At 42.8% G+C, this 26847-nt stretch overlaps 1 protein-coding gene across 1 annotated transcript in view; it reads left to right on the top strand.

The window, feature by feature from the left end:
- LOC115128437 (phosphatidylinositol 4-kinase beta-like) overlaps nucleotides 1-24052 on the top strand; it is a 30052-nt gene extending 6000 nt beyond the window's left edge. Inside the window, exons 2-12 of the mRNA XM_029658286.2 lie at nucleotides 1485-2818; nucleotides 17161-17388; nucleotides 17599-17832; nucleotides 17957-18066; nucleotides 19596-19700; nucleotides 19884-20007; nucleotides 20125-20238; nucleotides 20453-20604; nucleotides 20831-20963; nucleotides 21200-21320; nucleotides 21459-24052. Coding sequence (XP_029514146.1) covers nucleotides 1499-2818; nucleotides 17161-17388; nucleotides 17599-17832; nucleotides 17957-18066; nucleotides 19596-19700; nucleotides 19884-20007; nucleotides 20125-20238; nucleotides 20453-20604; nucleotides 20831-20963; nucleotides 21200-21320; nucleotides 21459-21640 — 2823 coding nt within the window. The 5' untranslated portion in view covers nucleotides 1485-1498 and the 3' untranslated portion in view covers nucleotides 21641-24052. The remainder of the gene's footprint in view (nucleotides 1-1484; nucleotides 2819-17160; nucleotides 17389-17598; nucleotides 17833-17956; nucleotides 18067-19595; nucleotides 19701-19883; nucleotides 20008-20124; nucleotides 20239-20452; nucleotides 20605-20830; nucleotides 20964-21199; nucleotides 21321-21458) is intronic.
- Nucleotides 24053-26847: the final 2795 nt, after the last annotated feature.

Here is a 26847-nt window from a genome sequence, read left to right as displayed (position 1 = left end):
TAGAGAACTTCTATGAAAAGTGCCAATCTCCCTCTGTTTGCTGAAAATGACCAGCATTTTGTCATGACATTTCTATACATGAATGATGGACACACAATGAATGTGAAATCTTGAGCTATCAAATACTTTTCCAGACATTTTGAATGGAAATGCTGTCGTGGACACTATTACATCAGTGCAATAAAGCATTAATCTCGTCCCCTTCAAGCAATGAGGGGAATCTGCCTGGTTATGTAACGCTCTAATCCTTTCGGTCCCGGAGGGAATTGGAAAGGGCCTCAAGCACATCTGTGAGGCTTGTGTCATTGGCTCAGACTCGTTCTAGGAAACCTTGGGAGTGCAGCTGCGTGGAGTACTGCGTTTGTCACATCTTTGGACTTGGTTATGGCAGGAGTGTGATCATGGATGTCTGGAGAACCGACCTTGTGACCCAGTAGATCTAATGCTGATTAGAAATGCATGCTTTGTGAATTGATTTTGGTAAAGGTACTGGAATAGATTAAAATGTTTAATACTTGGTCATACTGAACAAAAATATAAACGCAACATGTAAAGCGTTGGTTTCATGAGCTGAAATAAAAGATCCTAGTATTTTTCCATATGCAAAAACCCCGTATTTCTCTCATTTTGTGCACAAATTTGTTTACATCATTGTTAGTGAGCATTTCTCCTTTGCCAAGATAATCCATCCACCTGACAGGTGTGGTTTATCAAGAAACTGATTAAATGGCATGATCATTACACAGGTGCACCTTGTGCTGGGAACAAAAGGCAACTAAAATGTGCAGTTGTCAACACAATGCCACAGATATCTCAAGTTGAGGGAGCGTGCAATTGGCATGCTGACTGCAGGAATGTCCACCAGAGATGTTGCCAGATGAACATAATTTTATATCTCTACTATAAGCCGCTTCCAATGTTGTTTTTAGAGAATTTGGCAGTACGTCCAACCGGCCTCACAACCGCAGACCACATGTAAAAATGACAGCCCAGGACCTCCACATCCGGCTTCTTCACCTGTGGGATCGTCTGAGGGAAGGGGTGGGGGGAGTGCTGAGGAGTTGTTAATAAAGCCCTTTTGTGGTGAAAAATTAATTCTGATTGGCTGGGCCTGGCTCCCCAGTGGGTGGGCCTATGCCCTCCCAGGCCCACTTATGACTGTGCCCATTTTCAGTCATGTGAAATCCATAGATTAGTGCCTGCTGAATTCCTTTTATATGAATTGTAACAGTAAAATTGTTGTAAATGGTTTTTTAAAAATATTTTTGTTCAGTATATATTCCAGATGGTAGTTGCTCTTTTGGTAAATGTTAATTGAGCCATTCAGTTAAATATTTTAATTAAAAAAATGAATATATGCTTTAGGCTAACCCTTGAAGTCATATAACTTCAAGAATCAATCTGATGTTATGAATACATGCTACTTTTCCCCTGTCTGTACACTGGTCTCTTATGCTTCACTGACTCATCTCTCCTTCTCCCAGGTTCAACTGCCACCATGGCTGAAATGGAAGTGGCTATCTCTCCTGCCCAGATCGAGACACTTCATCTCAGCCCCTCGCTGTCCTCCACCTCTACATTTTCCTGCCCTTCCTCACCTGGATCCTCTTCTTCCTCATCCTCCTGCTCGGACTGCTCCTCGGACTGCCCCAACCAGCACCAGTCCTCCTCCAGTCCCAGAAGCTCCAGCCCCAGTGGCTGCAGCAGCGGCAGCGATGGCATGCGGGGCTGCAGCCCTCCTTTGGACATCATATCTGAGGACGCTATGGAGCTGGACCTGGTCATCGACCCTGAAGTGGCCCTGAAGGCTTGCCAGGAGGTCCTGCAGAATGTCAAACTTCTGAAGGTTGAGGAAGAACCAGAGTTGTTGGAAAAGTGCAGCCCGCAAAGGCGGCTGCCCAATGGAACAGTATACTTGGAGCCTTTTGACACGGGTTCGATTAAAGAGGAGGAAGAACAGCATGATCCTCTACAACAAATAACGCTACCATGCCCTCTGTCACAACAGCCTTGTGACACAGGTTCCATTAAAGAGGAAGAAAGTGATGCTCTTCGACATATTCCTTGTGACACCGGTTCGATTAAAGAGGAGGATGAAGAGGAGGAAGAAAAGCGTGATCCTCCCCGACAAATTACTCCCACATGCCCCCAGTCGCAACAACAGAATGGCGACCAGTCCTCCGCAGCAGCCAAGCAGTCCTTGCTTTTACGGTTATTTGAGTCTAAGCTCTTCGACGTCTCCATGGCCATCTCCTACCTGTACAAGTCCAAAGAGCCCGGCGTCCAGGCCTACATTGGCAACCGCCTCTTCAGCTTCTCGGACGACGACGTGGACTTCCACCTACCCCAGCTGCTCAACATGTACGTCCACATGGACGAGGATATGGGCGACGCTATCCGGCCCTACGTGGTGCACCGCTGCCGCCAGAGCATTGCCTTCTCCCTGCAGACGGCATGGCTGCTCGGCGCCTACTCCTCCGACATGCACATCTCTACCCAGCGCCACTCGCGCGGCACCAAGCTGCGCAAGCTAATCCTCTCCGACGAACTAAAGCCCCACTCGGCTTCTAAAGGTGTAGATCCAGCTGGTGCTGCAGCCACCAGCCCTGGGCTGCGGGACGGTGCTCGGATTCACCAGCGGCACGCCGTGGAGCTGTCCCCGGCTCCCGACAGCCAGATCATCCCTGCCGATGCCTACCTCTCGCCTTCCAAGCGGACACACCAGCGGTCCAAGTCGGACGCCACGCATTGCACGAGCCTGGCGACTAGCCTCAAGAGAACAGCCAGCAACCCCAAGGTGGAAAGGGGCTACGATGAGGTGAGTACCTTAACCTTTCTAGGGTATGTGGGACGCTAACGTCCCACCTGACCAACATCCAGTGAAAGTGCAGGGCGCCAAATTCAAACAACACAAATCTCATAATTAAAATTCCTCAAACATACATGTATTATACACCATTTTAAAGATAAACTTGTTTAATCCCACCACAGTGTCCAATTTCAAAAAGGCTTTACGACAAAAGCATACCATGCGATTGTTAGGTCAGTACCTAGTCACAAAAGAACACAGCCATTTTTCCAGCCAAAGAGTCACAAAAAGCAGAAATGGAGAGGAAATGAATCACTAACCTTTGATCTTCATCAGATGGCACTCATAGGACTCCATGTTACACAGTACATGTATGTTTTGTTTGATAAAGTTCATATTTATATCAAAAAATCTCTGTTTACATTGGCACGTTATATTTAGCCTATAAAACATAAAAAGTGCAGAGAGCCACGTCAATTTACAGAAATACTCATCATAAATGTTGATGAAAATACAATTTATGCATGGAATTAAAGATATACTTCTCCTTAATGCAACCGCTGTGTCAGATTTCAAAAAAGCTTTAGGAAAAAGCACACCATGGAATAATCTGAGTACAGCACTCACAGACCAAAACAAGCAATACAGATACCCGCCATGTTATGGAGTCAACAAAAGTCAGAAATAGCATTATAAATATTCACTTACCTTTGATCTTCATCAGAATGCACTCCCAGGAATCCCAGTTCCACAATAAATGTTTTGTTTGATAAATTATGGACTTTATTTCCAAATACCTTTTTGTTTGCGCATTTAGTACAGTAATACAAATACGCAGGCAATAGGTCCAGACAAAGTCAAAATAGTTATATTAAAGTTCGTCAAAACATGTCATACAAAGTATATAATCAATCTTTAGGATGTTTTTATCATAAATCTTCAATGTTTCAACCAGAGAATTTCTTTGTCTTTAGAAATGAAAGGGAACGGAGCTAACACTCACGGGCGCGAGCCTGACTGAGCACATGGCCTTCTGGCAGACCCATGACTCAATCAGCTCTCATTCTCTCTCACTTCACAGTAGAAGCCTGAAACAAGGTTCTAAAGACTGTTGACATCTAGTGGAAGCCGTAGGAAGTGCAATATGACCCCACAGACACTGTTTATTGGATAGGCTAAGACTTGAAAACCTACAAACCTCAGATTTCCCACTTCTGGGTTGGATTTTTTTCTCAGGTTTTTGCCTGCCAAATGAGTTCTGTTATACTCACAGACATCATTCAAACAGTTTTAGAAACTTCAGTGTTTTCTATCCAAATCAACTAATAATATGCATATCCTTGCATCTGGGCCTGAGTAGCAGGCAGTTCACTCTGGGCACGCTTTTCATCCGGCCGTGAAAATACTGCCCCCCCCACCCCAAAGAAGTTAACATCTTATGTCATACAAAAAGAGGGGCGAGTGTTATCTGAGTTGTAGAGTATAGAAGAAGTTATTTTTAATCATGTCTTCAATAGGCCTGTTGCATGTATGTTCTCTTTGTTAATAGTCACTGTAGATGATCGAGCAGAGTAAACCCTGTGTGGATTTTAGTTGAAGAATCTGAGCCCCTACTCTGATTACCAAGTTTTTCTCTATTTGTGTGTCAGTAGTAAATGCGTGTCTTACATAACACTGGGATTCAGCAAGTTACATTTTTTCAACTACACTGGATCGTGGCAGGTCAGCAAGACTTTTCTTCGCAGGTGCAGTGAATGCTTGCGACTTAAGGCATTGTCAAACAGAAATATTACTTGTGGAAAAACTGTTCTGTCAAAATTGAACATTCTTTGGGAGCACAGGATTACACATTTTAGGATCTTCAGGAGCACTATTCCAGCTCTTTCTATAGACTGAGGCTAGACCAACTAATAAAGAAGGGGGTGGGGTTAGGTAGCATCTGTCCCACATCTCCAGAGTTCCCTCCCTATTGTTTTGGATGTGCAGTCTACTCCCTCTTCTTTTTGGCTGGACTTCTCAGCCAGATTGCTCTGCAGCTGGTGTCAGAGGTCGGAGTGAGTTTGAGTCCCTCTCGACTGGAGCGCTTGTTGTAAAAATGGGTCACTTTCTATTGTTGCTGATATTCAATTGTTTACCAGATGCTATTGTGAGTATGGTTTTGTGTTGAGGCAGGATTTGTCAGTGTTGACCAGGGATATGGGCCTTGTGGTAAACCACATGAAAGCCATGCCTCTTGGTTGAAAGAGACACTTTCAAACAGTGTGGTTTCCTTGTGAGTGCACAGGGAAAGAATGTCAGGGATAGTGTTTATCTGCTTCCCCTTTCTGGCCTTTCTGTCTCGCTGACTGTCTGAACTTAAATCTGGCTTGCAGCCTTCTTCCATCTCATCAGGGGATCTGTTATTTTATGAGAAAGACAGAACAATGTCCTGAACCAGAGCAGAGAGATGGTCACATTCCCTCTCCTCTCGTTTTATATATTTTACTCATCTCACTTCCACCCCTTCTTTTAAATGTTTTTTTTAATATACTTTTTAGGCAAGTGGACTCTCCCAGACATCTTGCTGTGTTACGTTTTCTCCCTACTTCCAATGTTCCCTCTTTTACCTCTAGTCTCTCTCGCTCTGCTGCCTTTTTTCATTCTGTTTTTTTGTTCCCGTTTTTGTCATCCTTTTTTAAAATATCCCCTAACCCGCCCTCTCTCGGCTAATATCCTCTCCTTCTTTCACTGTCCCTCACTCTGTTTTCCTCCTCTCCCTTCGCCAGTTGTGCCTGCATCAAATCTCCCCGCTGGGATTTTGGGTGCTTAGTGATCCATGTCGGTGCTCTGTGAAGACTCCTGTAAGGGCAGGTGGAGCCCAATAACGATCCACAGAACACAACCAACACCACAAAGGAGTTCAAGGGCACATCACTCTATTGACTCTGGTCTTTAGGATGTATGAGCAAAGATGGGCAGAAACTGCATCTCCAATAGAAATCCCTGTCGTGCTGAACTGTGCTTGTGCAGGCCGTGCTTGTCAAAGGCATTCCTTCGATATAACGTTTTTGATTAAAATAAAAACGTGTCAGTCTCCCTTTCACAAGGTTATAGTAATGACAGTTTCTGCTACTTAAGACATTGTCTCAACTATGTTTTGCATTTGAGAAAATTAATAATTAAGGATACATTTTTAAACTTCTCCCATTGACTTGCCAAACCCCGGTCTGCTTCGCAATCGTTCCCGGAAGTCTCGCAATGTTGCGCCTCTGGGTTTCGAAACTGATCACGAGATGTAATGCAAGCAGTCCATTTTGCTTTGATGATAAATACTGTACTGATAGTCCTTATTGATAAGGCTTCACTCGCCATCTTGTTAGTCCTGAGCTGTGTTCAAATACTCATGCTAACCGCACTATTTGTGACAAAATGAGTATGTAATATGCTTGTTGGTCATAGTATGGATATAGTTAGTATGCCAAAAGTTCCCGGATATGGCGTACTACAATTGTGAAAATTCGAAGTATACAAGCAGTGGCCCATAATGCAATTCTCCAGGAAATGGGCGTGGCTTTACAACAATTTCAGATTAGAAGAAAATGGCGGAAAATATACAGTGAAAGTACGACGATAGCGGATACATTGGCTGCTTTTAAGAAAATGTTGAGCAATGTAATAAGGTAATGACTTTTCAAATAAGTTGCGTTACATGTTATGTTGGCTGACAATTTGTTAGCTACGCTATCCTTACAAACCACATCATTACAGTAGCTGAAAGGATACCTTTTGTTTATAAGATGCTAAAATGAACTAATAATATGTAGTGTGTGGTGTGTGTGTGTATACTAATTGAGTATGTAGTATACAGTATGTTTGTATGGGTATTCAAACACAGCTCTGGTTATAGGCCTAATTGAATAACTAGGTTTTTCTCTTTTTACTTGGCCTCTGGCTGGATTGCATCAGTGAGGAGGAAAAAACATCAGGACACAAAGCACAGTGAGGAGGAAGACGAATGCTGTGAAATACACTGAGCGTACAAAACATTATGAACCTGTTCTTTCCATGACAAACTGACCAGGGGAACCCAGTTGAAAGCTACGATTCCCTTATTGATGTCACTCGTTAAATCCACTTCAATCAGTGTAGATGAAGGGTAGGAGACGGGTTAAAGAAGGATTTTTAAGCCCTGAGACAATTGAGACAGGGATTATGTGTGCCATTCAGAGGGTGAATGGGCAAGACAAGATTTAAGTGCCTTTGAACGGGGTATGGTAGTAGGTGCCAGGCACACCGGTTTGTGTCAAGAACTGCAACACTGCTGGGTTTTTCCACACTCAACAGTTTCCAATGTGTATCAGGAATGGTCCACCACCCAAAGGACATCCAGCTAACTTGACAACTCTGGGAAGCATTGGCGTCAACATGGACCAGCATCCCTTTTCGACACCTTGTAGAGTCCATGCCCTGACGAATTCAAATCAAATGTATTTATAAAGCCCTTTTTTACATCAGTCGATGTCACAAAGTGCTGTACAGAAACTCAGCATAAAACCCCAAACGGCAAGCATTGCAGATGAATTGGGGGGGTGCAACGCAATATTAGGAAGGTGTTCTTAATGTTTTGTACACTCAGGGTATGTCCACCATTTTGAGCCGCGCTTTAATGTGAGTGGGACGCCTCCGCAGTGCAGTTTGGGTGGGTGTTGCATAAAGGTGCTTTTGTTTAAAGTCTGGGTTTAGCTGTCAGTGTCCAGCAGGCCCCCTCCGCCTCACTACTTCCCTCTTCCTGCCCCCCGCGTAGTCTTGGCAACAAAACTGCTGGGCTGGGGCACTGTGGTGGATTAGGATGGCTCCTTTTTTTTTTTTTTTCAGAGTGGTATTAAATGTAAAATACATTAGAAAATATATTAGACGTTTAACTATAGATGCAACTGTCGCTTTACACATGATTGTAGTTTATATATACAAGTACCAGTAAAAAGTTTGGACACCTACTCATTCCAGGTTCTTTATTTTTACTCTTTACTACATAGAAGAATGTATAATAGTGAAGACATCAAAACTATGAAATTGCACACATGGACTCATGTAGTACTCAAAATAGATTTTATATTTGAGATTCTTTAAAGGAGCCACTCTTTGCCTTGACAGTTTTTTTTTGTACACTTTTAGCATTCTCTCAACCAGCTTCATGAGGTAGTCACCTGGAATGAGTTTAAATTAACAGGCATTCTGCAGCGATACGCCATCCCATCTGGTTTGCACTTAGTGGGACTATTTGTTTTTCAACAGGACAATGACACCTCCAGGCTGTGTAATGGCTATTTGACCAAGGAGAGTGATGGAGGGCTGCAACAGATGGCCTGGCCTCCACAATTCTTTAAAAAATTATTATATAATCACCCAACCTCAACCCAATTGAGATGAGTTGGACTGCAGAGTGAAGGAAAAGCAGCCAACAAGTGCTCAGCATATGCGGGAGCTCCTTCAAGACTGTTGGAAAAGCATTCCAGGTGAAGCTGTTTGAGAGAATGCCAAGAGTGTGCAAAGCTGTCATTAAAGCAAAGGGTGGCTACTTTGAAGAGTATAAAATAGATTTTGATAAGTTTAACACCTTTTTGGTTACTACATTATTCCATATTTGTTATTTCATAGTGTTGATGTCTTCACTGTTATTCTATAATGTAGAAAATAATACAAATTAATGAGTAGGTGTGTCCTAACTTTTGACTGGTACTGTACATACAGTGCATTCGGAAAGTTTTCAGACCCCTCGACTTTTTCCACGTTTGTTACGTTACATCCTTTATTCTAAAATGGATTAATTAAATGTTTTTCCTCATCAATCTACACACAATACCCCACAATGACAGAGCGAATACAGATTTTTAGAAATATTAGCAAATGTATATTAAAAAAATACATTTACTCTGACAGAGCTACAGAGTTCCTCTGTGGAGATGGCAGAACCTTGACAGCCCACTTGGAGTTTGCCAAAAGGCACCTAAAGACTCGCAGACCATGAGAAACTAGATTCTCTGGTCTGATGAAACCAAGATTGAACTCTTTGGCCTGAATGCCAAGCGTCTGGAGGAAACCTGGCACCATCCCTACGGTGAACCATGGTCGCAATATCATGCTGTAGGAATGTTTCAGCGGCAGGGACTGGGCGACTAGACTGGATCGAGGGGAAAGCTGAACTGAGCAAAGTACAGAGAGACCCTTGATGAAAACCTCCTCCAGAGCACTCAGGACCTGACTAGGGCGACGGTTCACCTTCCAACAGGACAACGACCCTAAGCACACAGCCAAGACAATGCAGGAGTGGCTTTGGGATAAGTCTCTGAATGTTCTTGAGTGACCCAGCCAGAGTCCGGAATTGAACTCGATCGAACATTTCTGGAGAGACCTGAAAATAGCTGTGCAGTGACACTCCCCATCTAACCTGACAGAGCTTGAGAGGATCTGCAGAGACAAATGGGAGAAACTCCCCAAATACAGGTGTGCCAAGCTTGTAGCGTCTTACCCAAGAAGACTCTAGGCTGTAATCCCTGCCAAAGGTGCTTCAACAAAGTACCGCGTAAAGAGTCTGAATACTTATGTAAATGTGATATTTCAGTAATTTAAAAAAATAAATGTGCAAACATTTGTACAAACCTGTTTTTGCTTTGCCATCATTGGGGAAATAAACGATTTAATCAATTTTAGAATAAGGCTGCAATGTAACAAAATGGGAGGGGGGCGTCAAGGAGTCTGAATACTTTCCGAATGCGCTGTGTGTGTACAAGTTTGGACACCACCTCATTCAAGGGTTTTTCTTTATTTTACTATTTTTCCACAATGTAGAATAATAGTGAAGACAAACTATGATATATCACATGGAATTATGTAGTAACCAAAAAATTGTTAAACATATCAAAATATATTTGAGTTTCTTCAAAGTAGCTACCAATTGCACACTTCCTCAAAACCTCCCCTTTTATTGTCCCCAGCACAAGGTATGCCACACCTGTCAGGTGAATGGATTATCTTGGCAAAGGAGAAATGCTCACAGGGATGTGAACACGTTTGTGCACATTTTAGGGTATCTTTTTGTGTGTTTGAAACATTTCTGGGATCTTGTACAGTTGTACATTTTTTTTAGACTGACTTCCTTGTAAGATAAACTAGTACAGAGAAGCTATGTGTTGTCACCAGGTTAGCTCTGCCTTGCGCAATGGTATTCTAACACGTGGCCATATGTTCAACAATCACCTGGACTACAGGTGCAAAGGACGCCTGCTCTATTGCTGACGTCCATGCATATAGATAATGCATTTCTGCCGCACCTTGTGTTCTGCAGGTAACCAAGCCTCCCTGTCAACTCTATCCCCAAGTCATCAGCAATGTGTACTTTGGTTACAGGTCTATTGGGTGAGCAGTTACTGACTGTACAGGTACATTCCAGAAGGTATCCTGCGACTAGTTGCTCATTTAGGCTAAACTCCTGAAATGCATTGCATTGTAGAGAAAAAACAATCTTTTGTGTCATTTAAGCACTGAAACAATCAGCGTGACATTTTTTCAGTTCTTTAAAATGTGTCCGCAACTGCAGTCAAAATATTTTTCCACCCTTGCACTTTGCAATGGTGCAGAATGTTCTGTTTCTCTTTTCAAAACTGATTGAATTAGTATTTATATTGTGTAGGCACCTGCAAATTACCACAGGTGAGAAGTTACACTAACCGAGAATCACCTGCCTCCAAACAAATTTGAAGTGAAAAATCTTCATTTCATAAAAAAAAGTACTTTCTTGGTTCTGTGCATAGGTGCCAATATATTTGACCCCAACTGTAGAACAACAACGACTAGGAATGTGAAGGTCATAGACTTTTGAATGACTGTTATTGGATGGTCAAATTACTTGGTCAGCCAACAATTTTGTATTTCATTTTTGTTCATTTTTCTTGTTTGACTGCATGTGCTGGTGCTGCAGGGAGGGAGGCGTTGCTAGAACATATTGCTTGTTTCAGCAAGCAGCAACAAAGTTTCATGATGCATCAGGCTGTCCCGTCTTCAGTCAGCTGTTTGTTTCAAATCCAGCTTTATTTATACAGCACATTTCAGACATGGCTTGCAACGCAATGTGTTTACATACAAATAAATAAAAGCTTAAATATTTATTACACAAAAAAATTAAATAAAAAGAATGAGAGAATGCCAAGAGTGTGTAAAGGGTGGCTACTTGGAATCTTGAAAATCTTGAAAATATTTGGTTTATTATTTTGTTTTTTTTGTTACTACATGATTCCATGTGTGTGTTTTGATGTCTTCACTTCACTATTCTACAATGTAGAAAATAGTTTAAAAAAAGAAACCCTGGAATGAGTAGGTGTCCAAACTTTTGACTTGTACTGTATGCCAAGTTGCTCTCTCATAATATCATAATGGACCTGACTTTCTTCACTTCTGCTCTGCCTTTCTGCAATTTCTCTTTAATTTAGTTTCCCCGCTCATCCAATGAGCTCTCTGTTTTGGTGTGGCCTCTATCAGCTATGGCCTCAATGGTTGCTCTTAATTTGCTATTAAAGTGATAAACTAAATCATCATGAGGAAGGCAGAATAAGTGGGGAAGTATTGTTCATACACTCAAAGTCTGTAGCAACTTCAGAGAGGGAAGCATTTCTTACTAATGCGTTAGGTATTACACTGTGCTATGGGCAACAAGGTAGTAAAAAATGCACAGTGGGGATCAGATACATCAACAATAAAGGATATATCAATATAAAGGCCCTTGGTATTAACCAGGTCCAGAGTATGGCTGTGGTTATGGGTGGGCCCAGTAACATGTTGGATAAAGTCCATAGAGCTCAAAAGATTAATAAATTCAATGGCCTTGGAGTCGGTCTCTTTTGTGAACATGAATATTAAAATCGCCCAACACAATTATTTTATCATAGTTCTCAAGGACAATAGACAAAAGTTCAGTTTAAACCTCTTTAGGCTAAGGGGCAGTATTTTGATGTTTGGATGAAACGCGTGCCCAAAGTAAACTGCCTATTTCTCAGGGCCAGAAGCTAGAAAATGCAGATTAGGATAGAAAACACTAAAGTTTCCAAAACTGTCAAAAATATTGTCTGTGTATAACAGAATTGAATGGCAGGCGAAAACCTGAGGAAAATCCATCCAGGAAGTGCTGGATGTGCCGCTTATCCTCCATTTTTAAAGGGATATCAACCAGACTCCTTTCCCTATGGCTTCCACAAGGTGTGAACAGTCTTTAGACAGACATAGTTTCAGGCTTTTATTCTAAATAATGAGCGAGAATGATCACATGTCAGTGGATAGCCAGATGTCCTCAGATTTGTGCATGCACGCGCGCCGAGAGCGAGACCTTTTCCTTCTCTTCTATTGAAAAGGCTACCCTCCGGTTGAAATATTATTGATTTATTTATTGTAAAAACGACCTGAGGATTGATTATAAAAAATGTTTGACATGTTTCTACGAACTTTACGGATACTATTTGGAATTTTCATCGGCCCTTCGTGACCACACGAGCCTGTGGATTACTGAACAAAACGCGCCAACCAAATTTTGGATATTAAGAGAATCTTTATCGAACAAAACAAACATTTATTGTGTAACTGGGAGTCTCGTGAGTGCAAACATACGAAGATCATCAAAGGTAAGTCATTAATTTTATTGCTTTCTGAGCTTCATGACCAATCTACTTTGCTGCTAGCTGTTTGTAATGTTTTGTCTGCTGAGAGCTGGCCTCACATAATCGCATGGTTTGCTTTCACTGTAAAGCCTTTTTGAAATCTGACACGCCGGCTGGATTACAACAAGTTAATCTGTGTTTTGGTGTATTGCACTTGTGATTTCATGAAAATTAAATATTTTTTTGTAATTTAATTAGAATTCACCGGATAGTACGGGGGAGGCTTCAATAAGAGCGGCACTACAGTATGATTACAGCCATGTTTCAGTGAGGAACATGCAATCAACTTTCCTCAGTAATGAGGTCATTCACGAGGGAGGTTTTACTTGTGATTGCTTTAACATTTTTTGAAAGTGCCATATTCATATTCTGTCCCTGGGGCATCTGCCTTGAGGTAACCAATGGAATAAGAATCAAATGATTAACATTAGACCCACTAGAAGGTGAAGATAACCTCTCTAGGGGGTGTGGGATGCTACCGTCCCTCCTGGCCAACATCCAGTGAAATTGTAGAGCACCAAATTCAAAAACAGAAATACTCATAAAAATTCATGAAGCATACATCGGTTTAAAAATTAACTTTGTTAATCCAACCACTGTGTCAGATTTCAAAAATACTTTACGGCGAAAGCAAACCATGCGATTATCTGACAACAGCGCCCAGCAGACAAATCATTACAAACAGTTCGCAGCCAAGAGGAGTAACAAAAGTCAGAAATGGCGCTAAAATGTGTATCACTTACCTTTGATCTTCATAAGATTGCACTCCCAAGACTCCATGTTACAAATGTTCATTTTGTTCGATAATGTCCCTCTTTATATTCAAAAACCTCAGTTTTGTTGGTGTATTTTCCCCCCAGTAATCCATGGAACAAAGCACAGTCACAACAGACACAAAATCTAAAAAGTACCATAAAAGTTTGTAGAAACATGTCAAACGATGTTTATAATCAATCCTTAGGTTGTTTTTGTCATAAATAATCAATCATATTTCAACCGGACAATGGCATCATCAATAGAAAAGGAAAAACAAGAAAGGCACAGTCCAGGTTACGCGCAGGACTCAGGTCTGGAAAGTTCCACTGTCGTCTCATTGAAAGTGGTGTTTCTCCCTCATTTTTCAGAGTAAAAGCCTGAAACTATGCCTAAAGACTGGCCACATGTAGTGGAAGCCATAGGGATCGTGAACTGCGCCCATAAGTCTTTGTATGGTGGATAGTCTTTCAATGGAAAAACAGGCATTTAAAAAATAATAGCACTTCCTGGATGGATTTTTCCTCATTATTTTAACAGTTTTGGAGAGTAGAGTGTTTTTCTAGAAATTAGAGTCCTATCCAAATCTACCAATTATATGCATATCCTAGCTTCTGGACCTGAGTAGCAGGCAGTTTTACTTTGGGCATGCTTTTCATCCAAAATTCCGAATGCTGCCCCCTACCCTAGTGAGGTTAAAGAAACCTACTGTAAATTAGGTTACTAACAATAACCATAGTTCCATTTCTACAGGAGTTTACAAGATTTCCAAGTCGTATTTTGCTTATTCTGACAGGGAGAACTGGAGCACTACCAGACCCTGTCCATCAGTCTCTAAAACAGTTTGTAATGTTGCTGGAAATTATCACGGAACCCCTGCGGTTAGAGTGAATCCCATCTCTTTATAAAAAAGTGCTGGTTGGTCCCACAGCAAATCGAAGTTGTCACAAAAAGAGACATTTCTGGCTATATACAGACACCTGTTAGTCAGGCTTATTGAGATGGTATGAACATATAGGTATCGTTAAAGTGACTGCATATATGATGAACAGAGTAGCAGAAGCATAAAAAGAGGGGTTGGCGGGTGGTGGGACACAATGCAGATAGCCTGGTTAGCCAATGTGCGGGAGCACTGGTTGGTCTGGCCATTTAGGTAGTATGTACATGATTGTATAGTTGAAATGAATATGCAAATAAGATAAACAGAGAGTAGCAGCAGCGTAAAAGAGGGGTTGGGGTTGGGGGAGGCACACAATGCAAATAGTCCGGATAACCATTTGGTTACCTGTTCGGGAGTCTTTTATTGCTTGGGGGTAAAAACTGTTGAAGTCTTTTTCTCCTAGACTTGGCACTCTGGTACCGCTTTCCATGCAGTAGTAGATAGAACAGTCTATGACTGGGGTGGCTGGGGTCTTTGACAATTTTTAGGGCCTTCCTCTGACACCGCCTGCTGTAGAGGTCCTGGATTGCAAGCAGCTTAGCCCCAGTGATGTACTGGGCCTCTGAAGTGCTTTGCGGTCGGATGCCGAGCAAATGCCGTACCAAACAGTGATTCAACCGGTCAGGATGCTCTCTGTTGCAGCTGTAGAACCTTTTGAGGAAAAAGGTATTTTTAGTTTCCTGTGGGGGAAATAGGCTTTGTCGTGCCCTCTTCACGACTGTCTTGGTGTTTGGACCATTCTAGTCTGTTGGTGATGTGGACACCTAGGAACCTGCTCCACTATAGCCCTGTCGATGAGAATGGGGACGTGCTCCTTTTCCTGTAGTCCACAATCCTCTCCTTAGTCTTGGTTACGTTGAGGGATAGGTTGTTATTCTGGCACCACCCGGCCAGGTCTCTGACCGTCTTGTCGGTGATTAGCCAACTGTTGTGTCATCTGCAAAGTCTTGCCTCTCACGCATCTCAATATCTCTGGTGGCAACATGATTTTGCTGAGTGCCCCTTTAACTAAGAATTGACAAATTAAGCTTATCTTTTTTTTTCTTGTGTTACTTATCTTAACAAAAAATGTAACTGTCATATGTTAGACTACTTAATTGGAGCTTGATTCATTGTTTCCATAAAACTAATAATTAAGTAACCATTTTTAAATGGTAACCTTGTGATTGAGATGTTATCTAATTCCAAAGTAGCCTTAAAGTGGAACTGACAGCATTTTAGCAACATGAAATCTTAATCTGTTCATATACACCCTCCCAGGAAGAATGCCACTTTTTAAAACCTTTTCTGACATCAAGCACTTATGGTCAGTTTCATGTTTTCATTCATTCTTAGAATGTTTGGGAATTACGTAGAGTAAGGCATTTATGAAAATGCTATAGCAATATAGAATTTGTGCATTTTGGACAGTTAATAGAAACTGCAGTAAATGAAACCTAATAAAAAGATGTCTTGTCCAGGACCGGAGAATATGCAGACCGTTGCGCCAGTAGACCTTTTATGTAAAGGCAATCAGGCCTGACATAATTCACTTTGAACTGGACTGTGTGTTTACAGGCAGTTGCAACTTCAGATCAGTAGAACGCATTCGCCAAAAGCCACAAAATAACGTTACACCTGACTGGATTTCTGCCACTATGTCAATACCACGGGAGTCCTTTTACATTTGTGACATTTACAGTCCTATTGATCAAATAGTCATAAAAAGGAAATCTCTCTCTCTCTCTCTCTCTCTCTCTCGATGGTTTGCACAACAAGATCATCAACTAATGGTAGCCAGAGCAAGATGGGGAATTGTAGCCTACTCATCCTTCTGCAGCTTGTCTGCCTATGATTCGTACTTGTCCCAACCAAGCACCTAAGCTAACTGGCTAAAGTTGGCTAGCTCTACTATAGCTACTTCCAGACACTGTTTACATGTTATCTAGAGCAGTGTTTCCCAACATCTGTCCTAGGGCCCCCCCTGGCTGCCTCAGGAAACCCTGATCCAGTGCATTCGTGACTATTACTGACACGGTCGTAGTGCGTTCGTAAATTCATCAGTTATTCTGCGCTCTGGGACACATACGAAATCGGAAAGGATGGCATATCTCTTGCGTTCGCAACTTCACTCTGGCTCCCTGGATAACAGTCGTTCTAGTTCTTGCTAGCTAACCAAATGACACTTGCATCTGTGTGGAGCCACTGTTTTTGTACAAAATATTGAGTCGTTGAAACGGTGCATCCCGAAATGGCGGCACCAAACAATGTACCTGGTCAGCTGTGATTTCCAACCTGATAGCAAGAAATGCATTGGATGCAATTCAATGCATGATAAATATCATTTCACCATCTATTCTGCCAACAATGCCTTAGTGTACAATAATGGAATGTTGATTCAAATATAACCTATTTTTAAAACCTCTAAAATTGGTTTTGTAGCATTAACAGGGAATTTGATATGTCTGTTTGTTCCACTTTAATAGTGGACTGAGGAACAAAGGACTTCCTAGATTTGTTCTTTGACCTACTGTAATGGTATTGAACATGGTTCATACTCGAGATATGAAGATATTGGACACCATAAGTGGTGACTAAACATTCCAAAGGCCCCAGGGCTTGTTTGGCATATGCGTTTCTCTCAACCCTCTAATTTTAACCAATGCTATACTGACATCTGGTGCCAGTATGTGGTACTGCAACAGGTTGACATAAATTCTCCATTATCTGCTTGTTTCTTCTCCCTGTGGCCATATATTCTTAGTCTTATAACTCCCTTGGTTTTCTTTCTTCTGATTCTGCTCCTGAAACATGTCTCATCATACCATCTTTGTCCTCCCTCCTTTCTTAGCCTCTCATTTGAGTAGTCATTGAAGGAAGGACCTGGGGAAAAGTTGTGCCACTTGTCATGTGCTGTAACTCGCTGTACATTTTCTTCAAAACACAAAAAGACATGTCTTTGATCTAGATTCTAACAGCTTTCCTCCTCTCTCTAGCCGCTGCGCCTGACGCCACAGAGGGAGTTCATCAAGTCTCTGATGGGCATTGGCAAGCGGCTGGCCACGCTGCCCACCAAGGAGCAGAAGACCAAGCAGCTCACCTCAGAGCTGTTAGTGCTCAACCACAAGCTGCCTGCCCGCGTCTGGCTGCCCACTGCAGCCTTCGACCATCACGTGGTGCGTGTGCCCCACACACAGGCCGTGGTGCTCAACTCCAAAGACAAGGTGACCAGAAGGCCTAGTAGTTTAAAAACTTTTTTAGTTAACTCATTTAGTTATTTTCTGAGGTGCCTGGAGTTTTAAATGGAACGTGCCCCAATGCTCTTTCCATGGGACTAACTGGTTAAATGTACCTTTAAAAAATCAAATAAAAGCTCTAGAATTCCATTCCCTAAGTATGACCTCTGACCTCCTTCATTCTCTCCTTCCTCTCAGGCCCCGTACATCATCTATGTGGAGGTGCTGGAGTGCGGGAGTTTCGAGACGTCTGCCATTCCCGTGCGCATTCATGAGACGCGCATCCGCAGTGCCCGCTCTGCAGACAACCTCCTCCCAGAGTGCGTTGGCATCACAGCCGAGCAGCGTGCCGGCAGCTTCTCCACCGTGCCCAACTACGACAACGACGACGAGGCCTGGGCCGTGGACGACATCGGCGAGCTGCAAGTGGAGGTAGGTACCCGTGGGGAACCACATGGTGGCACCGTGTGACTTTCCATCACATTTTGATGACAAGGGTGAAGGAGTGAATCAGATTTGAATGTACTAGAACCCTGGGGTCCTTCTATGGTTCCAGCTCCCAGAAGGCCACACCAGTAGCAGCGACAACATCTCCCAGTTCTCTGTGGACAGCATCACCAGCACGGAGAGCAAGGAGCCCATCTTCATCGCCGCCGGCGACATCAGGTACAGGGGTCACTGTCAGCTAGAATTGCTCTGCTAGCTTGTAGTTTCTCTTTCAAGACTTGCTTGACTTGGGGGGCTGTCTTTTTTCCCCAAATCAGTCCATTATATTAGTTCACAGAAATCCCCAAATTACATTGTTATAGAGACCTCTGATTATTCACTGTTAAGAGTTCATATGCATTTTGACTGATGGAATTTCATGCCTTTTTAACCAAATTTCCATGCCCAATAACTGGTGGCGTCGCTGTAGCCTACATGGAAAGAAGTCTGCATAAATGTGGCATTGACACTAGAAGGCTGCTGGTCTGTGATCCCATGTAGACCTATCTCCTACCGTTGTGCTGTTGATCAAGGCACTTAACCCCCCCCCACACACAAAGTAAAATAACTGTATTAAACGCATGTGATCAACCCTCCATCTGGAGAGCTACTGGCTGTTCAGGCTTTTGATTCAGCCCTGAAACACACCGGAGTCTGCCTAACAAGGTCCTGTTGAGCAGCTGATGTTTAGGCTACAATGTGGTGTGTTAGAGCAGGGCTTGAACAAAAGCCTGCACGCCCAGAAGCGCTCTTGGAGGACGGTTGACCACCCTTGATATCAAATATTGCAACGTTAAAACCAGATACTTTTATCTTGTTAGAATTATTCCCTCATTAAAATGGATCATGTAGGCTACTTCAAAGCAAGGTAGCTAACTAACATGTTTATCTATAACCTTAAGGCTAAAATGTTTGTTTCCGGGGAGCAATTTGTCAATTAGGCTATTCTTAGAATATTTTCAACGTCGGAATTACATAGCCTACTGTTTTAATAGAGGGGGGAATCGCAGCTTTTAAATAAAGGTGTTAGATCTATTTCTCAACGTTGCTGGTGGAAAGGCTGAGTCAACGACTAACTTTTTAGATATAGATCATGCGAAATAGCTTGTAGCATGGCTAATTATGTTTTGAATTGGCTGTTCCGTTAGTCTATCCTTATTTTATAGGCCTACTGCTGCCTAAATGTCGATCTCTCCTTGGTCAATGGCCCACTTCCACACACACACACAGATGATCCGCAGAACACATACGCGCTGAACGGTAGGCATAATTCTGATCAGGGCTGATATGTAAATGTAATGATTTATGAACATAAGAACCCTGATTTGACAACTTGGAACATATCATCCTGGTGTTCAGGCTGGCGCATTCTCAAACTCTGGCACACACACACCGGATTCAGAGACTAGTGTCAAATAAGCTTGAACAAAGAGGACTCAGGATATGAAAGCACTCTCCATTACTATTCAATGCCGATCCTTCACTTTGAGCAACTGTTTTTTTGCCGCTTCTGTGTGATTTGCTGCTCCCCCCCCCCCACACACTTTGTTTTCTGAAGGAGACGACAGTTCCCCAAAAATGTGAGGATCCGGTATGGCTCTCAGGACAGCTCCGGCCCAAGTCCAAGCAATGCTTGTTATAGTTTCATGTATTTGGGTCCATCGCTATGGTCTGGATAGAGGTTTTACAACAGCATGTTTCTTTCTTAGGCGACGTCTGTCAGAGAACCTGGCCCACACCCCCACCACGTTCCGGAAAGATCCGGAGGACCCGTCCGCTGTGGCGCTCAAGGAGCCCTGGCAGGAGAAAGTCAGGTGGGTGATTGGCAGATCAGAATGAATAGAAGGGACGGGACACACATGGATGGGCGGACACAATCCCACCTGACGATACATGTCTATCCCACTTAGGTGCAGCGAAGAACAGCACTTTGTGGCATTGTCAAGTAATTTGCTGTGTCTCACTATTTCCTCCCGCTCTCTCTCTCCATCCCTCAGGCGGATAAGGGAGGGCTCTCCTTACGGTCACCTGCCAAACTGGCGGCTGCTGTCGGTCATCGTGAAGTGTGGGGACGACCTGAGGCAGGAGCTACTGGCCTTCCAGGTGCTCAGCCAGCTGCAGGTGCGTGACCCTCCATAGTCGAGTCCCATTCCACAGAAATGCTATAATAATACTAATAATGGATTATTATTAGCATTCCCCGGCTAATGCGCTCCACTTCTCCCCCTTCTTCTCCAGTCCATCTGGGAGCAGGAGCGTGTCCCCCTGTGGATCAAGCCCTATAAAATCCTGGTGATGTCATCGGACAGCGGGATGATTGAGCCCGTGCTGAACGCTGTCTCTCTGCACCAGGTGAGCGCATTTTTATCAATTAAATGGACCCCACTTGAAATGTCATGACAAAGCTGCCCAAGTTGTTTAGCTATGTGATTCAGTACGACTGCCCTCTTGAGAAGATTCTGTTAATATAAGTAACAGTTTGATCCTGCACTATTATCAATAGCTATTTTGTACAGAATACCGTGTTTGTTGCCATTTCTAATGGAGTGCTGTGTCTGTGCTCCAGGTGAGGAAGCAGAGCCAGCTGTCTCTGCTGGACTACTTCCTGCAGGAGCACGGCAGCTACACCACCGAGGCCTTCCTCACCGCCCAGCGCAACTTTGTGGAGAGCTGCGCCGGCTACAGCCTCATCTGCTACCTACTGCAGGTCAAAGACAGGTGGGCAGCCCTCCCTTCTCATCCCTCCTTTAGTTTCACTAGTACTATTACTCCCCTGTTCTATTTCCCCTCTCCACTTCCTGCATCGTTGAGGATGTTTGGCTGCGTTTACACAGGCTGCCTGTGTAAACACTGCTTTTGTGGTGTGATAAACTACCACATCCCACCCTCTCCTGTATTCCTATATGTTTTACTCACTCCCCCTTCTCTCGACTCCTTTCTCCAGACACAATGGCAACATCCTCCTGGACTCTGAGGGCCACATCATCCACATTGACTTTGGTTTCATCCTGTCCAGCTCACCCAGAAACCTGGGCTTTGAGACCTCTGCTTTTAAGCTCACCAGCGAATTTGTGGATGTGAGTCAAATAAATGAGTGAATGTGCGTTGTCACATAAAACTGTAAACCGGAATTGCTCATACAGCTAAGCTGCCTAACAATTGAGTTAGCAATCTCAAAATGTTCACTACATAAATATATTTGTTGGTGTGTTAAAAGATGCTATTAGCGACATTGAGTTTGCTGGTTATCTGCATAACCTGTCGGTTTTGCATGTGTAAAAAGTCCACTCTGTTGTCTGCGGTTCTCTCTCAGGTGATGGGAGGCCTGGATGGAGACATGTTCAACTACTACAAGGTGCTGATGCTCCAGGGCCTGATAGCTGCTCGCAAACACATGGAGAAAGTGGTCCAAATAGTGGAGATCATGCAGCAAGGTACTGTTTGCTAAAACGGTATATGAGCATGGTCAGGGTGTCGCCGTTTCCATGTACATGATCTTTCTGCCCTGTGTCTGGTTTCTTTTATGGTCTTGCTATTACAACTCCCGTCTCCCCTCTCTCCTCCCCCACCAGGCTCCCACCTGCCCTGCTTCCATGGCTCCAGCACCATCCGCTACCTGAAGGAGCGTTTCCACATGAGCCTGACGGAGGAGCAGCTACAGGTGCTGGTGGAGCAGATGGTGGATGGCTCCATGCGTTCCATCACCACCAAGCTTTACGACGGCTTCCAGTACTTCACCAACGGCATCATGTGAACAGTTCAACACCGGGACACAACCACATAGGACATCCACATGGGAGAGCAAGCAATCATGTACACACACACATACAGATGGTGGCGAACATGTGCATATGGACTCAAACATGTGCTTGCCATAGCAGCACATCTACAAAAATGGACTCTTGTATAGACTAGTACTACAGGACTTGTATAGACTAGTACTACAGGACTTGTTTGCAAACTTGATATGTTCTTTGTCTTAGACTCCTCCCCCCCTCCTCCCCCCTCCTTGTTTTGGCCTTGTGGAGGGGGAGACTGCACCTCCTTCCTCCTGTCCATAGGACTTTTACCTCATTGACGGTTTAAAAAAAGAGGCATAACGCACAGTTCAAATCACACATGAAAACGATTAAGTATCAATATTGGAGGAGGTACTTCATTGAAAAGGGGAGGGGCAATGTGGGAGAGGGCGTGGTGTAAATTCAGAGGAGCCAAGAAGCGTTTTCTCAGATTGGACAACTGCAAGAGCAAATCAGAGGTACATATCGAATATGTACTTATTTTCCATTGTTCTTAGAGCAAAATGGACTTTGAGAAGCCACTATGTAACGACAAAGAAAGCACAAGACAGGTTTTCTAATGGACAATTTCCCTTCTTCTCTGAAAATTCTGTGGTCATCAAGAATGAGCCAGCCCAAAGAGAGGGAGGGAAGGACTATTAAAAACCATGGGTGTATGAGTGTTATCTGTCAGGAAAACAACACTTTATTCCAAGAGTTTGATTTGTTTTGAACTGGAAGTTTGAACTAGGACCAACACGTCTCTTCTTAGGGGTCCAAGCATGCAGCGAAGCTGCTGGTTGTGTTTTTCTTTCCATCCTTAAAAGGAGCAGTTTCATTTCAATCTGGGTTTCAGACAACTGGTTCTCATCCAGTAAAGCACATCTGTACTTACTGTTACAGATAGAAATACCATGAATAAAAAGGACTGTTCTCTATCATCACATGACAGTCTGTATATTCAACAGACTGTGTCATGCCAACATACATCATGTAGGGCTTTGCTTTGCTAGTGTCACTCTTAAAGCCACCATACTTGAAGGAACGCTAGTGTCATGTTGAGCCTCATGCACTTGACAGTTATGTTGAACCAAAATGGCTACCTGTGGTTACATATATAAAACAATTGCAATGGATTTATGCAAAAAAAACTCAACATTGATGTTCCACTAATGTTTGTCTTTCATCTCTAACTAAATGTGTATGTTAACGCATTATTATTGTATGTTATGTTAACTAAGGTTGCATATTTAACGAATGCTCAACACGTCCCTCTCTCGTTGGCTCTCAGATGCATTCCTGTGACTAACTCGGGCCAATCCAGAGAGAGGGTTGTCCTTGAGCAGACAATGTAAATAATGGGAGTGATTTCATTCCTCTGTCTGTTTTTATTTCTCCTTATTTTGAACAGTATGAGCTCATTATCACAAGTCAACTTCCTTGATATGTGAATGTTTTTTTTAATATGATACTCTCTACTAAACCGATTTTTTTTTGAGTTTTTTGCTCTCTTAAACACAAACATGTATTCAGTATTGAAGAGAGCTGTTTGAAAAAGCTACGTGCTGGGATAGCCTATAACTTATATTACCTGCTTATGTTTGAAAGCTGTGTTGTCGGTGGGTGGCTTTTGTGTATAGCAAAAATGACAGAGAGAACTCAAATGAGTCATGTGAGCAAACCAATGCCTTGAGACATACAACTTTTATCAATGCAACAGTTGGGACAAAGGCGTGCAGGTCATGTACCCAGGAAGTTTATTTGATCAAAAGTTTTAAACACTTCCTGCTTACTCTTCAGTAAATACTACTTTCATTGCCTTTCCCCTTCATTTATTCCAACCCTAACATTATTCTGTAAAATGATGTAAATAACTCAAGTGCATTTTTATCTTTACCGGAGTGGGTTCTGTCAAACCCCCGTTGATGTTCTCTCCCATTCTGAACCATGGAGAAGCAGAATTGTGTCTTTGTCCAGTGTCACACCAGCTAAATGCTTGTCCATAGGTACAGACTGCTCCAGATAATGTATAGATCACACTATTGTTCTGAACAGAAAAATGTCTGCTCTACATGGAAAGTTTTTTTTTGCCCTTTTTTAAGTTCTGAACATTGTGCCCTCAGAGAGACGTGGTTTTAGACGGAACTGGTCCACCGCTAACACCAAGCAAAGCATTTATTCGACTAAATTAACAAGTCCTTCGTCCTTGATACTAAAGACATTTTAGAATGTACAGGGGAAGAAATATTGCCCACTTTTGTATCAGAACACTTTAATCTTCCTAATTATATGTTTCGCTTTTCATACACATGGTACAGAGACGAACCTTGTATCATGTTGCCTAAATGCATGACTCCTTCAATAAATTGGAAAGTTGTTTTCTTGAATATTTTCTTGGTTTTCTTAACATGTGTTGATAAATTGTAGGGGGAATTTTGGATATATAATTGAATAAAATGCGAGTCATGTGAATACATATACACCCAGTAAACTAGTAATGTGTTGCAATAGATTTCTGTTTTCAGTTGCATCAAGGATAGACTTTGTTAATTCTGTTTTTAATATGTAGTGATGCTATGGCAGGCTATATTGTAATCAACTGAATATGAATTGTAGCAAATTTAATGACAACCTGTCCTCTACAGCTCTTTTACAGTGATACTAATCATTTGCAGTGCTGATGCTACTATGGCTGTTTTACACACAGCCGAATTCTGATCGTTCGACCAACCAAATCTGATGTGAAAATATCTTTGTTTAAAAGACCAATTAGTGAACAAATATCAGAATTTGGATGCCTGTGTAAACTCGGCCAATGACTTTAATTCTACGGTTGTAACTTCTTTGTCAAAGTTCAGCATTCTTCCAACAAACACAGTCTTGATTGGACTTGGACATTTTTGGCTACCTGAAGCTTTTGTCTTTCATTAATAGGAGCTGTTTTTCTTGATTTGAGTCCAATATCAGAGACGATAGATTTAAATTAAATTCCACTCTGCACATTTATATACAGAATTCATCAAATGATGAGGGAGAATGACAGACAGACTGCAAATCTTTTGAAAGACCTGTAAATCTAAAACTTTTCTTGACTTTCAGAATGTGGTTGTGGAAAGCAAGGCTAACCCTGAGAGTGAGCCCTGAAGGCCACAACAGTTAACACACTAACTGGGTGAACTACTATAACATGATGATATATGGATATTACAAGTGTGTATGTGCCCGAGTCTATAAATGAGGGAGCTCATGTGTGTTTTAGGTATGTGAGGGTCAGGAGGGGTAAACAATTCTGTTACTACGGTGGCCCAGATCTCCACTCATGATGAAAATAAGACAGGCGGAGAGCCATGTAGGCGCACTGTAAGGAAAAATTCTGCTGTAATATCCCTACAAAATTCCTCAAATGGCCCCTCTATACAGAACGCCATTGGTGAGAACACACCAGGGCTCCCGAGTGGCGCAGTGGTCTAAGGCACTGCTGTGTCATTACAGACCCTGGTTCGAACCCGGGCTGTATCACAACCGGATGTAATCGGGAGTCCCGTAGGGTGGCGCACAATTGGCCCATTGTCATCTGGGTTAGGGGAGGGTTTGGCTGGGGTAGGCCGTCATCGTAAAATAAGAATTTGTTCTTAACCTTTAACTAGGAAAATAAGTCCGATAAATAAAAATCATTTTAAAAAAGGTTCTCGGACCAGACGGCCCCGTGTAAGTAGCCTTTAACTGAACAGACAAATCACTTTTCAATAGATTTTCAGAAAACACAGCAATATAAACTTCTCTTGACTTTGAAAATGTGGTTCTGGACAACGAGACAGACTTGAGAACCCTGACCTGTCCGCAGAGCTGCATCACCTGGTAAAACAAACGGAGAGTGTACTATGTGTGTTAATACAGCATGTAAATGTGTGATAATAGGAATAGGCTACATTACCGAATGACTTGGTCTTGTGTGAGTGTGTTATGTGCCCGAGGCTGTAAATGAGGGTGGTCATGTGTATGTATTTCAGGTGTCAAGACATCAAATATTCTCCATGGTGGCACAATCCCTCTCAGATGGATACAAAACAACAGGGATGAAAGTAAGATTCTCTCACTACGATGGCCAAACTCCCTTCTCAGGGAGAGCAGAAGATAGACAGAACGGCTCTAAAAGAGGCGATGAAGAGAAAGAACATGAAGGGTGGAGAGGAGAGCGCGCCAACAATGAAGATCGCCGAGAAGGAGAACGACATGTAGTATGGAAAGATAACGAGCTTGGCGATAGAGGGAGAAGAAATGTATTGCCACCTGAAGTTCTGAGAGGATGGAGGAAGACATTGCAAACAGAGCTGAAATCAACGAGATCGGAGTTGGAGAGCCAGAAGGAGGTCCAAAACCAGATGGAGAACTGGCATAATCCCCAAATGATGCTACAGAAGGACCTCCAATGATTTATCACAATTTCTACATTGGACCCTGACAATGGAAGAAAAGAATCAGAGGCTAACCCATGAGTTGGACTGTAAGCCAGAACAAGGAAGAGTTGAGACTCCAGAAAAATAGAAATTAGACATGGCGAGGAAGATAGAGATCTCCATGAGGAGTGCCACTAATGATTGGCTCCTCAAGAGAGACGAGCAACAAAGAGAGCCGGAGGCCACACGGCGCAAGATCCGTTCTGAGGTAATAGACTTCTTTATAAACAAGTTATAAATACATTCTAATCCGTACAGTTCAATGTATTAAATCCACAAGCAGCTCTCTTACTGCTCAGAAACTTCTCTAGACCTTTTCCCACACTCCCAGTCTGGCTAATCAAATATTGTTCTTTGTTGTACAATGTTTAAGAGCTACTGTTGAGAGTTTACAGCATCTCCATATACATCCTATTTACAGATGTCTGCCTTAGAAACCCTGAAAGACACATTTGAGTGTGAAAAACCCAGCAGAGTTGCAGTTCTTGACACTCAAACTGGTGCACCTGGCACCTACTACCATACCCCGTTCAAAGGAACCTAAATCTTTTGCCTTGCCCATTCACCTTCTGAAATGGCACAGCTGCAACATCGAGAGCATGGTTGCATCACTGCCTGGTACGGCAACTGCTCACCCTCCAACCGCAAGGCACTACAGAGGGTAGTGCGTACGGCCCAGTACATCACTGGGGCTAAGCTGCCTGCAATCCAGGACCTCTACAGCA

This window comes from Oncorhynchus nerka, linkage group LG4 (genome assembly GCF_034236695.1).
Source record: "Oncorhynchus nerka isolate Pitt River linkage group LG4, Oner_Uvic_2.0, whole genome shotgun sequence".
NCBI lineage: Eukaryota > Metazoa > Chordata > Actinopteri > Salmoniformes > Salmonidae > Oncorhynchus > Oncorhynchus nerka.
This window is presented reverse-complemented; position numbering and strand designations above follow the sequence as displayed.